Source organism: Eubalaena glacialis, chromosome 1 (genome assembly GCF_028564815.1).
Source record: "Eubalaena glacialis isolate mEubGla1 chromosome 1, mEubGla1.1.hap2.+ XY, whole genome shotgun sequence".
NCBI lineage: Eukaryota > Metazoa > Chordata > Mammalia > Artiodactyla > Balaenidae > Eubalaena > Eubalaena glacialis.
Genome location: NC_083716.1, coordinates 40,094,406 through 40,108,451, shown reverse-complemented (window position 1 = coordinate 40,108,451; position 14,046 = coordinate 40,094,406). Strand labels below are relative to the sequence as shown.

The following is a 14,046-nucleotide window of genomic DNA, read 5'->3' as shown; positions in this document are numbered from 1 at the left end:
TGTGCTCCACCACAACAGAAGCCACCACAATGAGAAGCCCACGCACCGCAACGAAGAATAGCCCCTGCTCGCCGCAACTAAAGAAAGCCCGCGTGCAGCAACGAACAGTCAACACAGCCAAAAATAAATAAATAAATAAAATTAAAAAGAGGATATAAAGATTACATTAACAATCATATTAATAAAAAAAAAAAATCACACAGCCATATGTGCAGGAAGAGTCAGAGGTCAACCTTAGGTCTGTGGCTCCAAAGCCCATTGTTTTAATCATCATGACAGTTTCAGGTCATTTCTCTATAAGACTGGGCTAAAATCTCTCAGATTACTCCTCTTACTTTCCAAAATTAGTTTCACTTTTTGGCTTCAACCTCATGATTGATTATATGTGATATGACTGAATTCTGATCGAAGTAAACGTTTGCAAAATTACCTTTCAGTAAATCTAGTTCAATACCATAACAATGATCAAAAAAAGGAAAGAAAACTCTCCCAGAAGTCGCCATCCTATAAAAAGAAAGCTCCACTGAGTAGTTCCAATACCATATATGTCCAAATCTTCCCACTGGCCTTTTAAAAAAATGTAGCTGAGAGATTTGGAATTTGTTATTTTCCCAAGTGGGAACAAGTTCCCCAGAATCTTTAAAGTATCAAAAATGTATTTTGATGAAAAAAAAAAAAAACAAACCACTGTGATTCTTGATGATGGACTTTAGCTATTTAAGAGCAGTATATACGAACAATTGTATCCTTACTTTCAATATCACATTGTAGGAATTCAAAAGTTTTATTCAACTTAGAAAAAATCAAGCCAAAACACAATATGGACTTTATAAATCTGAAAAGTAAAAGAGCATGTAAACATGACTTCAAAAAAGAGTGTTCTCATGAATGCAACTCAAGTGTAAAAAAGAAATAACTTTCCACATGTTTCTGCTATAGTTGTATGTTTGATTTTTTAAAAATACTGTCTTTAATGTAGAAAATTGATTTTGTAAATGCCACTCACATGCCTTTTATTTTTAATTGAAAAGGCTAGAGATCATTTATCTTGATACAGAAAGTTTATGCATAGTCACAAACTAAAAAAGTCACACTGAAAATTAGCATCGTTTTTGACCTACCACTCTCACTGTTTGGAATTTATCCCGTATATAAATTAAAGACATATGAGAAAATGTGTACAAGAATGTTAGCTGCAGTGTGGTTTATGCTTACAAAAAACAAACAAAACAAACAACTATCACTATTAATAAGCTGAAGTACATGGAAACAATAGCACAGTACATGGTTATTAGACCAATACGGACTGATCTGGAAAGAAAGAAGCTATAGTTAAGGGAAAAAAAAAAAAAAAAAGCAGGTTGTTGAGGACTGTTACAGGATGATTCTACTTCAGGTAGAAAAACAAACAACAAACCAGAAACTCCAAATGAGCAGAGAAGTTCTCTATATAAAAAAGTTTGCATAAACATACAGAAAACTTAACATTGGCTGCCTGCTGAAGGATAGGTGGGAAAAACTGAGAGGAGAAGATCAAATTTTGTACATCTTTTTCTTGTCTGACAACCAGCATGCATTGCTTTGCCAATTAAAACAACCAAGGGAGTAGTCATAGTCCGAGGAAAGCTTAAAATCAGCAAATCTGAAATATCAAGAAGCATGTCCAGGTTTTAACATGGTGAATATGGGTGCAGAGCCACACAAAAGAAACTTTTTAAAAAATTGCTATAGGGACTTCCCTGGTGGTCCAGTGGGTAAGACTCCACACTCCCAATGCAGGGGGCCCGGGTTCAATCCCTGGTCCGGGAACCAGACCCCGCATGCATGCCACAACTAAAAGCCCGCACACCGCAATGAAGATCCCGCGTGCTGCAACTAAGACCCAGCGCAGCCAAAATAAATAAGAAAATTAATAAAGAAATATTTTTTTTAAAAATTGCTCTAATATCAAGAAGCTCAGTGAGTCCAAGGCCTGTCTCATCCTGTGCGGACATCCCTGGTAATGCCCTGGAGAGGCTAGATAACCAGAGGATTTCAAGGCAGCTTATTGTCAAATAGGGTATCAAATTGGGCAGTGTTAAATATTCTCTATTTCCCCTATTGCTTGTTTATCTAAGTACAATATAACATAATATCTGAGCAAAGAAACCCATGAAAGAGGCCATGTGATCACACGTGAATTCTTTTTTACGCACAGTACAACTTCATTTTGGCATTGACCCTTGGTTACTGGGACAGACCAAAATAAGTACATCTCTCCTCAGTGTTAAATCACAAATGCTGTCATCAGCAAGACTACTTCACTTCCAGTCCCCTGGGGGCTTTCACATGAGAGGGGTCACAGACTGAATGAAATAGCCTTTTACAGGAAGACTGAATGGCACTTTCCAAGGGAATATTGATTCAAAAACTTAAAGTCCATTAAGTACGACCCACAATCTATCCCTTTGTGGTAGTTCAGACTACACTCATTTCTTTTTACCCTAGAATTGAAAGGCAGTTTATATTTAGGGCATCCCATAAAACATTTGGCTTTTCTCTTAAAAAACATTTAATGTATGTAAATAATCATATTAACTGGAGAGTATTAACATTTTTTTCTAAAAAGGACCTCAGACTGCAACAGGCCATGTTAAGATTTACCTAATTATGTTCTAGAATCTCAGAGTTATCAAGGAGATCAAACGACCTATTAAAAGCTATTAGAAGTTTTGTCTAATAGCTGATTTTTTCTTATAATAATTGTCTTTTAGTTCGTTATGGGGGGAGACAGTGAGTAGGAAACCATTCCCTTTATCTCCTTACACAAATATTTTTGTACTACTATTAATTTTCCATTCTTTCTCTCAGTTTTCTTTTCTCCCGCCAAATATGAGTCCAGAGGTTTCCTCACGGGGGTTTTAGGAATCTCCCTCAGGCCAATATCAATGTAAAAGAGCTCTCTATGCAAAGTGCACTATTGGTTTCTCTTTTGGTTTAGACTAAACACTAAAGAAGAACACTGCACCATGGCTTTTTAAGCACATTCCCCAAAATCACTACTAATTGGAAAACTATAATACTATATGTATTCAATGATACACTTTCCAAACACTTGACTCCTCATATTAAGAAAGTATGTTTTCATTTATATGCGGAAGCTAAAAAAAAATAAAGCAAACGAACGAATATAACAAAACAGAAACAGACACACAGATAGAGAGATCAAATTAGTGGTTACCAGTGGGGAGAGGGAAGCGGGGGCAAGATAGGGGTAGGGGATTAAGAGTCACAAACTACTATGTATAAAAGCTACAAGGATATATTATACAGCACAGGGAATATAGCCAGTATTTTACAATCACTTTAAACAGAGCACAGTCTCTAAAAATATTGAATCACCATGCTGTACTAATATAATATTGTGAATCAATTTTACTTCAATAAAAAAAGAAAGTTAAATGTTTGAGAATATATTTTAATATTCAACTAAAGGACGTTCCAAACTACTAGTTGTACAATTGCTAAATATTATACTCCTGCTGCCATCTTGTGGTAATTTTTGGAATCTTCCTGCTTGCTCTCTTTTCCTCCCTCCCTCCACCTTCCTTTTCCCCCTACCCTTTGGAGGGTACCTATATCCAAACCTTAATGAGTCCCTTTCTTAAGTAGGTAGGGAGACAACCTGCACTATATTCTGAAAGAAGAACAGATTGTTGCCAATTCCTCCTCCTGCCTGTAATATATTCCCTCCTTTCTCCTTATATTTTTCTCATTTTTCCACAAAACCATTCTTTTAACAATAATACTTTTTAAACAAATATTTATCTTTTAGATTAATCTAGTTTCCTACAAGTAAAGGGAATACAGATTATAGGAAAATATATGCGTATTTTATGAAAGACTTTGCCTTCCAAACTTTTTCCAAATTGTACTTTTACAGAGAAAGAAAGAAAAAAAGCATCCTGTATTTCTGGCTACAAGATGCCACACAGCCACAGATACCGATTCTCAGGATCCAAGGAGGAGCCCTGGGGACACACTCTGGAAAGAGAGAGCTTCCCAGCAACCCCAGGCTGTATGGAGACCAGAGGCCTGGCATCCCTTTATTACTTCCCAACTGTCCCCTTCACCTATGGGCCCTGCTGTGGCATGGCAAAGGAATTCATAAATCTGGGGGTAAATCACACATTTCTCTGATGATATATTAAAGTGAGTCATTCTTAACCAGACTGATTTACCAACAGAGCAAGAGTATATTTTATAAAAACCACCTTTTCCATCTAACTCTATGTCCCCACTCCAATTCCTGTGGAGAAACTTAGAGACAGCCATCCAAGGAGTCACCCAAAGACAGGTATAGTGAGAACTCGCTTAGCCAGAATCTTCCACAACATGGAGGAGATGAGGATGGAAACAATCTGTTTCATTCCTTGTTGAAAACGACTTTAAAACCATCTTTCCCTCTTTTGTGTTATTTATATCTATGTTATTCACAATCTGTATTTTTCTATATTTTCCTTTAAAATCTATGAACCCTTAAAATGAAGCTTTATTCTAAGCAACCGTAGCCACATGGCATAGATTTAATGTGATTGTTACATCTTTTCCCTCTGTACATTAAAATTCCTTACTGTTAATATAAAATAAATTAACTTGTGTGCCACCTAGAAGCATCCCTGATGCCACCAATATATGAACATTACACTTTGGGAAATGGGGCTCTGATGTATACATACTAAGTAGAGTACAGTAAATCTAACAACCATTATTTATAGATAAGTAGCTTTAAGTGTCACAACATCAAGATTTTGATATTTTAGAGCCATAGTTCAGATCAGAAGTTCTCAAACATTTTTTCTGCAGTGACTCACGGGATGGATCATGTTCTCACGTGCAACACACTCTTGTGAAAAGACCGACTGTGGGTTCTGTGCAATTTCCTGCCATATATTTGTCATCCTCCCAGTCGGGGAAGCCAATCGGATGCAAGTCAAAAACCATCCCTAGGGAGGTGCCTGTGAATGCACTCAACCTTATTTCCTCAGAAGCAAATAATTCATGAAGTTTGATTTTTAACCTATTATTTACTCATTTTAACCTTACAACTAATCAAACACACACCACTGTGCGCCATGACACCACAGCTGAAGTCTGCTGAAGTAAGACATGAAATTTTGTCCTGAATGTTTTAGAGTGAACTTATTCTCTGAGAGGAGGCTGAATTGAATATGAATTGGTTCTATCCTCTAGAAGGTTTCAGGGTGGGTTTTTAAAAATTTGTTTGTTTTTAATACATTCTAGATGTGTGCTGTTCTTACCCTGCCTCTGAAAATTAGCACGTGGGAAGAGAAATGTATGGTAAGCTGAGGGTTGTATAGGGTTGGAATTTTTACTATAAACAGACCTGGTTTCTACTCAGGGGTTTACAGCCTAACATATAAAAGAATTTTCTATTTTGAGAATTTTTAGCATATGTAGTTAAGTTCCTTGGTGGTCGTGTGAGACATGAAATTAACATTACCCACACCAGGAGGGCAATGAAAGTCATCAAGAAAAATACTAACATTTACTCAAAGGCTTTGGATTTGCTCATCAGGCAATACAGTTGAACAAACAGACCTACAAGTATTTGTAAGAGGCAAATATACAAGTACTTTTACGATTCCCTATAAGGTTTGTCAGTAGCATTTTTTGCAGCATTTGAGGTTAAAGTGCTCAAATAAAGACACATCTGAGGATTTAAAACACATTTTGAAGCCCCCTCTAAATTGATCTAGAGAGGAGCAGTTTGAATTAGCAACAAGTCGGAGAGCATAATTTAAGAACTGTACTTGTAGAATCTTTATCACAAGTAAAAAAAATTCAAACTAAGTCCTAACAAGGTGATTACAGCAGATGTCTTACTGGATTTGCCTTATTAAGGCAAATTCATATATTAAATAAACACTCAGATGAAATCAGCATGTTATCCCCTTACACACCAAAGTGCTATCAGCATGCTCACCCATGTAACAAAATCAACCCAAATCAACTCCTAGTATCAACATGTTGACTGCTTAGGACTAATTTCCAAGAATATGTCAAATCAACATGCACTAAAAAAAAGGTTAATCCCACAGCCAACACACTGGACAGGACAAATTACAGAAAGTATTTTACAACTTTCTAGCTAATATAAACTTTATATGGATTGACTTTAAAACTCCACTATTTTCTAAGGTAGCATGGGTTTCTATTATATGCCCACATAAAAAACCAATATGAAAATGTTTAAAATAAAAGCAACATAATGTACACTGAAGTCTGCGATCCACCAACCATGTTTAGGGAGTAGTGCAGAGTAAGGTTAAGAGTTTTTTAAAAGGAATCTGTTGTTCAGAACAACAGTAAAGAGATTAGTTCTATCAGCCTTTATATAATAAAACAAATCTATTTCAAAGATACACATTTTCTGGAAATATCTATTTTTCATTGAGAAATATTTTAAAGCATTGTATATTTTCGATATGAGCAATTAATTATGTTTAAAACTTTACGAAATTCAAATTGTCCAATATCTAAAAAGTCCGAAATATCTGAAGACATGAAAGATTTTAAAAGGTAAGAGTACTATTCTGAACAAGACCTCTGTTCTACGTTTGCGGTTGTATGAGTTTTGCAAATGAGAGCTCTGGCAGGAGTTCCAGATGTCAAGCTAGAAGAGAGGAACCAGGGACCCAAAAGAGAGATGCACAACACAGGCAGATCCAAGAACAAAGAAAAAGAAGGTAAAAAAATCATCACTGGGTAAAAGCAGGAGGTAGTAAGTACTTCGATAAGAAGCAACAGAGATTGGTTCTAGTACCCTGCTCTGGGAGATGGTATTGGACTGTGTGTCTAATAGCAAGCACAAGCACTTGACAAGCTGCAAGATGCTGTCATCTATTTCATGATAATAGCCCAAGAAGTAAATCCTCCTTTCCCCAAGAAACTGATTGGGCCAAACTAGAGGAGTTTCAGAATGATAACTACCATAAGAAGTATAAAATCATAAACTGAATAAATCGGCAATTTGTGTGTATGTATACATATATGTACATACTCATATACATACACATTACTCATACACATAAACATAAACATATAGCCCCTTTTCTCTTCAGGGATCCAACAGCACAGGACACTAACAAAGCTAGTAGTCATTTTTGACAATTTCCAAACTTCTGAGCTTTCACTTTTGTGAAACAGGATATGCTATCCCTGGTTTATCTCAGAACTCACAGTAACTTCCAAGAGCTACAAGAATCTGAGATAACAGAGGGTCTTGAACTCTGATAAGCAAATTCTCTGTGGCAAATGAAAATAATTATTCCTACTCAGAGCAACTATGAAATCACCTGAAAATCTTATCAAAAGAAAGGGTTTTAATGCACTCTCAGCATCTCCTACACAGTGTGGGGAAAGGGCACTGGGCAACAGCCACTTAGTAAGGAAAGAAGAAAAAGATAGAACATCTTTTGTTTTTTCAGGTCTTTTAGAAATATTTTCATGAGGGTCAGTCAAATCTCTAATGAACACATGATTAAATGAAAACTTGCAACCTATACATGTATCAAGGATTCAGATGGAACAAGAACTCCTGGTGTATTACAAATATATCTGGAAAATGTACTTGATCCCAGAACCCAAACCAACACCAAAGCAAAGTGGATATGTCTTAAATAATAAGTATAAATAGATAATAACTTGGAGATATCAATTCACCAACTCCGGTACTGATGCAAAATTAAGAAACCTACATTGTCTTTCTGGTCCCATTTCCGAGATCTTTTAAAAGGCACTTCAGTAATGATTTGCTCAGTTTTCTCATCACTAAAACCAGAGTACTATCTACCTCCTGTACCTCTTTGACTGAATGTAGGTGTGAGGTGCTTATGCTTGGAACCCGTCCTCTTCAAATTACACGCGGCAAGACACAAGGATCTTGACAAGCAAGCCTGCCTAAAAATCCTCCCCTCGCCTCCTCAGCTTTTCTCCCTTTCAACTCTCATCATAAATATTACTCCTCTGAGTAAACTAAACGAATGTCCTCTCCCAGAAGCTCCTGTTAAAACATTACTGTGTTAATCCAGAAAGCATAACTGGTTAACATATTGGTATGTTTTCAGGTAGTAATAAATTCCTTTGGATGGAAGGGTTGGTAGGGATGAAGGAATCAGCAGGAGGGGTCTGTAAGGCAAAAGGCAAAGGGTATAGTGAATGATATCCAAAGGCAGCAACCAAGATCCTTTTCACATCCTTCCTAACTGCACTATTCATCGGCGCCACCTATGACATGACACTGAGCTAGAGAAGTTGAGTGAGGAAGGAAGAAGAGGGAACGATTAGGAAATGACAATCCCCAGAGCAGGACGGCCTGAGGAAATTCTGGCCTGGCACAGCACACCCAAGGCGTACGTGCTGGATACAAGGGCTCATTGGTCACTTTTTCATAAGGTCAGTTTCGTGCTGGCTCTAAGACTTTTCAAAAAAAAAAAATCCTATTCTAATTTAGGGCAGGTTCTTTTCTTCCTATTTGGAAGGATTCACCAGTTAGTAAGATGGAACTGGCCAGATTCCAAGGCTATAGAGTATAACTGTTGAGAACTGGGGCTCTAAAAACGGCAAGATTGGGGTTTCAAACGTGTCTGGCATTTCCTAGCTGTGAGATCTTAGGTAAGTGAATTAACTTCTTCAAGCCTCAGAGTCCTCACGTGAAAAGTACGTATGTGATCTAGGACCACTGGGAGAAAACAACGAGCTACTGAAAGTAAACAGCTTAGCACTGTGTTAACATCGCTAAGATTAGCTATCTTTATTATTCTTAGCATCGCTATTTTAAAGCATTGTGTATTTTCTATGTGAACAATTAATAAGCGGGGCCCAGAATTCCACCGGTACCCGCTCATTTCACTGAAGTTGCTTGTATCAAAATTAGGCCAAATCCCTTGATTTAGTCTGAAGGTTAAACCAGCTGAAATGAATCAGAGATGCAAAAGGCAAAGAGTTTTCTGGGGCATCCATTCCAAAGCATCCATGTCCCAGTGGAAGAAGGTACAAGTTCCTGAGGATGAATTTACATCATCAAGAATCAAGGGATTTGTGACAGGAATAGTTCAAGTGGCTTGGAATACAATATATTATTCCTGTAACAGATTAATATTGATTCCAGCCTTTGCTTAAGCTAATTTAAAAAACAACAACTGTATACAGTCTTCTGAGCTAACTGGGCGGTCAAAATAAGGAATTTAGGTGTGTATAGAAAGTTAAGGGGGAGAATTAGGATATTAGGTAATTCTTGATGTGGAATATATGCATGCAGGGAATCAGAAGTTCACAGAAAACCATGTGAAATACTCAGTTATTTGGCAGAAAGTTATATATAAGTGTAAAGTATCATCATCGTCATCCAAAACAGCCTACAGTTTTCAGTGATTATCACTTGATCTCTACTGGGCATTTCTAAGAGGTCTGAAAATGAGGGCTGCAATAAGTCGGATGTTTTCTTTTTAAACATGATCATCGTACTGTACACTTGATACTTACGCTGTGAGCTCAGATCTTCCCTTTCCCTAGTATAATTTTCATCTAAGCATTCCTTAGATACTTAGATCATTCTTAATGGAGATTGTGCATTATACCCTCTGTGGACACATGGAAATCTGGCTAATGGGACTGACTTGATTACAACAGTCGGTGAATTCTCCCATTTCCTTCCACTGCAATAAATGCTGAAGATATTTTTACCACCGATTATGTAAATATTTCAGATTGCAATCATTTTCTAAAACAGTGGTTACAGGCAAAAGTTCTTTTATCATTCTGCCCACCAAACAATTCCTACACTTTCAAAATATGTTTCTTTTCTTGTTAGTATAAAAACTGGGTGTCCTAGTAAAGTTTGAAACAAACCCATAGCATGAATAGCTATCACTAAATCCTACAGCAATTGCAATTGAACATTAGCTTTGTGATAAAGCAGTCTCCTTCAGCCCCAGTAAGGGCATCAGGATGGCACAACTTTTAACAAAGGATGCACAAGCTGATGGAATGTCTACTCCCCAAATCCAAATATCTGAAAATTAGCAAATACACTTTTATTTTGAAAGCATCTTGTTTGCTGTTAAATGTTGTGTCCCAGATGTACTTTTTAAATTATTTCTTTTCTTGGCCAAAATAAGGTGTCTCACCAATGATAATTAAGTTAGTACTGTCTCTTTAAATGCTAGGATGAGTACCTAATTCCAGAGGTTACTATGCCCATATATTATACCTGTCAAAATTCTTTAAACTCTAATGAGTCAGCTTGCTGAAAATACACTCCACGCTTCCATTTGAAAGTATAAAGCTAAGTGCTGAGTGGGAAAAAGTTTACACTCAGTCCCAGCGTAAATCAGCGCACAGAGGAAGTAGAAAAGCACTTCAGCTAGCTGTTGCAGACACAAAATAACGCGCCCGACCGACCTCTACTGCGCATGCTCCACTCTTTTGATAAATGTTCCTACCCCTAACCCGAAAACGTCGGGAGTGTGTGTGCGGGGGGGCCGGGGGGAGGGAATAAAAAAAAGGAAGATGATGTGTACGTGTGAAAGATCAGCCATTTCCTCTCACTACACACAAAAACGCCTCTCATTCCTAGAGAGATTTCTTATCAAGGAAAATAAAAGTGCCTCTTTGAGAGCTAGCTCCTGAATGAGAGTGGACTCTGGAAGAGACAGTTTCCTCTCCTGTCCTCTGTAGACCCCGGTGAAATCTCCTCTTTGCTACGAGGTGGTGCTGGTTACTCTTTGAGGGGAACAGTCCAGACACAGAGATCTGAAATTTCAAAAATGCGATAAAGCCCCAGCCGGTCAGCCCTAGGAGGCGAACAGCTGCCGGGTGACCGCTGATGAAGTGGCTTCTTCAGGAGGTGGGCAGATTGATTCCAGCTGCTGAGAGCGGGGCAGGGCAGCGGCCGAGGAATGCGCAGCTCAGCTGAGGCAAGACACAGCAGCTTCCCAACCAAGGGCAAGGCCAAATGTTAGCTCTGATTGCAGTCTTGGCCTGAGAGAAGTAAGAATGCCATTGTTCCATTTGATAGGGACTTCCAAGGCAGCCTGGGCCAAAAGGTGCTATGTGCACGGTGTCATTTTATAAGTGGAGCGTCGCTCAGGAAATCTGAAAGCTGTCCCTCGAGACGTTGGTTCAGAGTAGGCCTGCAGTTCCCAAGGTGAATCCTTTCTGCCTGATTCCTGTTTTTCTCCCCCAACCCGCTCCCAGCTCCTGGCCCTTTTCTAACAGCTCTCAACCCCTACCCAGACTCCTTTGCTCCCCTCTCCCCCACTCCCACACGCAAACACTGTAATCAGTACACAACTGAAACAGACAAGGAAGGGGTGCAGCGGAGGAGTGGGGGACATCCAGAGCCCTGCAACTGGCCTGGATGGAGACATACAAGAGGACATGCTCTTTAGGAGTACTGGCCTCAAAGTCAGAGAGCTTAGGGGGAAGGACTAATGTACGGGTCCCCTGAGGGCCCCAAACTCAGACGCCAAGTGATCTAACAACAGGGAAGGGGTAAGAGGTAGGTGGGCATGAAGGCACGCCTAATGGAATATTCAATATCCGGAGAAATGCACTTTCGGCCGTGCACTTCCAGAGACTAAAAGCCAGTAATGGGCTTTGGAGTCTGCACTTCCTCTCCCTAATGTCCAGAGGCGCTTTAATGCTGCAGCCAATCGATCAGCCTTCTCCGGTGAAGGCGGCCAGTGGAGAGCAAAAGCTTCCTACTTGTGGCCAAAATCGCCCGGCCTCCTCTGCACACCACGAAAGAGCGACACAACTTTGAACTGTCAGGACTTGGCTCTCAACGTGCCGGGAGAAGGAAAGGAAGGAGCCTGGAGGCGTCCAGAGAAATAGCTCCCCTCCCTCTTCATCCCAGCTTTTCCAGGGAGAGACTCAGAAGGAAGACAAACAAGGAGGGGGCATTATCCACCCTGGGACAGGGCTGCCCAGTAGCCCCAAACCTGCTTCAGGTGCAAGGTCACCGAACCGCCTCCAAGCCCTGGGCAGCCCAAGATGTGGCGCTTCTGGAAGGGACACAAACTGAGCAAAAGAACATCCAGAAAGTGGGGTTTCTTTACAGTCTCCTGCTGACATCGCTTGGTGCCTGGAAAGTGACCCTCAGAGGCTGATTCCTGCCGCGGAGACGCACCCCAGTCCCGCCTCCCCCCTCCCCCCTACCCGCTCTGCGCCTTCCCAGCGGGGCTTGGGCTCCGGGCAAATTCAGTCCCTAAATTGAACCCAACCCTGTCCAGCCTCCCGTCGCCGCTCCCAAGAGGCTCCAGCGGCGCACTGAGCATGCCCTGTGGCCTGGGTTTGGGGGGTCACCTCCGGGAAACTTTCCGGGCCCCGGGATGGGCCGGGTTCTGTCCCCCGCGGGCGCCCCCCCAGGGGTGCGCGAAGGAAACACCGCGCGACTGCAGCCGCGTGCGGAGCGGCCAAGTTAGCGGGCGCGACAAAACTTTCCACGCTCCTTCTTCCCACCCCACCTCACCCCGCCGCAGGGGCGCGTCTCCCCGAGGAGCTCGCCTTTCCCGGCCCGGCGGAGACAAGCACAGCACGTGATGGGCAGAAATAAAAATAAACACTTCCCATTCCCGGCCCGCGAGGGCCAGCCCCCACTCGGCGCGCTGCGGAGAACTATAGGGGCGCCCTGCGTCGAGCAGCCCCCGAGCCGCCGCGCCCCGGAGTCCCCAGCCCCCCGCCCCGAGCCGCCGCCAGGACGGCCACCCGGCCCGCCCGCCGCGAGGGGTGGCCCCGCTCCGGCCGGCCCCGCTCCGGCCCTCCGCGCCGAGCCCCGGCGCCTACCTTTCGGATTTGGTGAACTTCCGGAATGCCTGTCGGAGGTCGTGGAAGGACCTGTACGTCTGCGGCTCGGCCGAGATGCCCTGTGCCCGGGTGGTCCGGGGGCCGATGTGGGTCGAGGGCACGGGCAGCACCGACTGGCACTTATGGAGCTTCCTCTTCAGCTCCTGGATTTCCTCCTCCTTCTCTGACAGCCGCTTCTCCAGCTCCTTGATCCTCTCTTCCTTGAGCATGAGAATCTTGGCAAAGTCTTCCTCTAGCTCGCTCATGTTTTCCCTGAGCCGCTCCGCGAAACTTTGTCTCGGGCGGCGGCGGCGGCGGCGGCTGGGACGACAGCCGGGCGAGGCGAGCGCGGAGTGAGCGAGTGAACGGGCGCTAAGTACTCGAGCGCAGCGGTGCTGCTCCTAGTGCGGCGCGAGGAGCCGCTTTCTTCGATCCGCCTCTGCTGAAGGGACTAAAAGCACCGAGGGCAGGATGAGAAGTCTAAAAGCGAAGGAGAGGAGAGGCAGAGTGCTAATCGCCAGTCTCTCCGGGGAATAGGTGATTATCTTTCATTGAGAAACCAATTAGAGCTGCCCTTCCTCCCCTGAGACCCCCTCCCCCGTCCCCCTTTCCCAATCACTTCGTGAGAACACGGCGCGCGCGCCACCCCACCGAGAGCCTGCTTTCTAGCTGGGAGGGTTAGACCAGTGAGCCTGGTCTCACCTCATCACATAATAATCACTCTTGCACGCTGTATGGTACCAAAGGAAAGGGGTGGGGTGGAGGTGGAGGGGAGAGCTTTATGCCACTTGATCCTTGAAATAGCAACAATTACCATGTGATCTGGCAGATGACGCAGCGCTTGTAACTGGAGCCTAAAGACTTTGTGGTGTGTGTGTGCGTGCGTTTGTGTGTGTGTGTGTGTGTGTGACATTTCATAAATATTAAACTGCCTTTAGACAATAACCTGCGTGAATTCATCTTTGTTTTCACCTTTTACTTCTGCTCTGGATGATAAGGGTGTGTGTGTGTGTGTGTGTGTGTGTGTGTGTGTGTGTTTCTAACTGGGAAGTTCTGTGGTTGTGACCCCAAGTAATAAGAATGACAGAGCACTCGCAGTTCCAGGTGTTCTCAGCATAAAATTTTAGTGGAAATAGTAAACTAAAATTGTTGGTGGGTAAGTTGGATGAATTACTCGTAGGGTAATGAGCCAATGTT

General features: G+C 42.1%; 1 protein-coding gene across 1 annotated transcript in view; it reads right to left on the bottom strand.

Moving 5' to 3' along the window:
• The window catches only part of PRKG1 (protein kinase cGMP-dependent 1), a 1,239,224-nt gene extending 1,226,048 nt beyond the window's left edge, over window positions 1-13,176 (bottom strand). Inside the window, exon 1 of the mRNA XM_061195641.1 lies at window positions 12,850-13,176. Within this exon, the coding sequence (XP_061051624.1) occupies window positions 12,850-13,115 (266 nt within the window). The 5' untranslated portion in view covers window positions 13,116-13,176. The remainder of the gene's footprint in view (window positions 1-12,849) is intronic.
• Window positions 13,177-14,046: the final 870 nt, after the last annotated feature.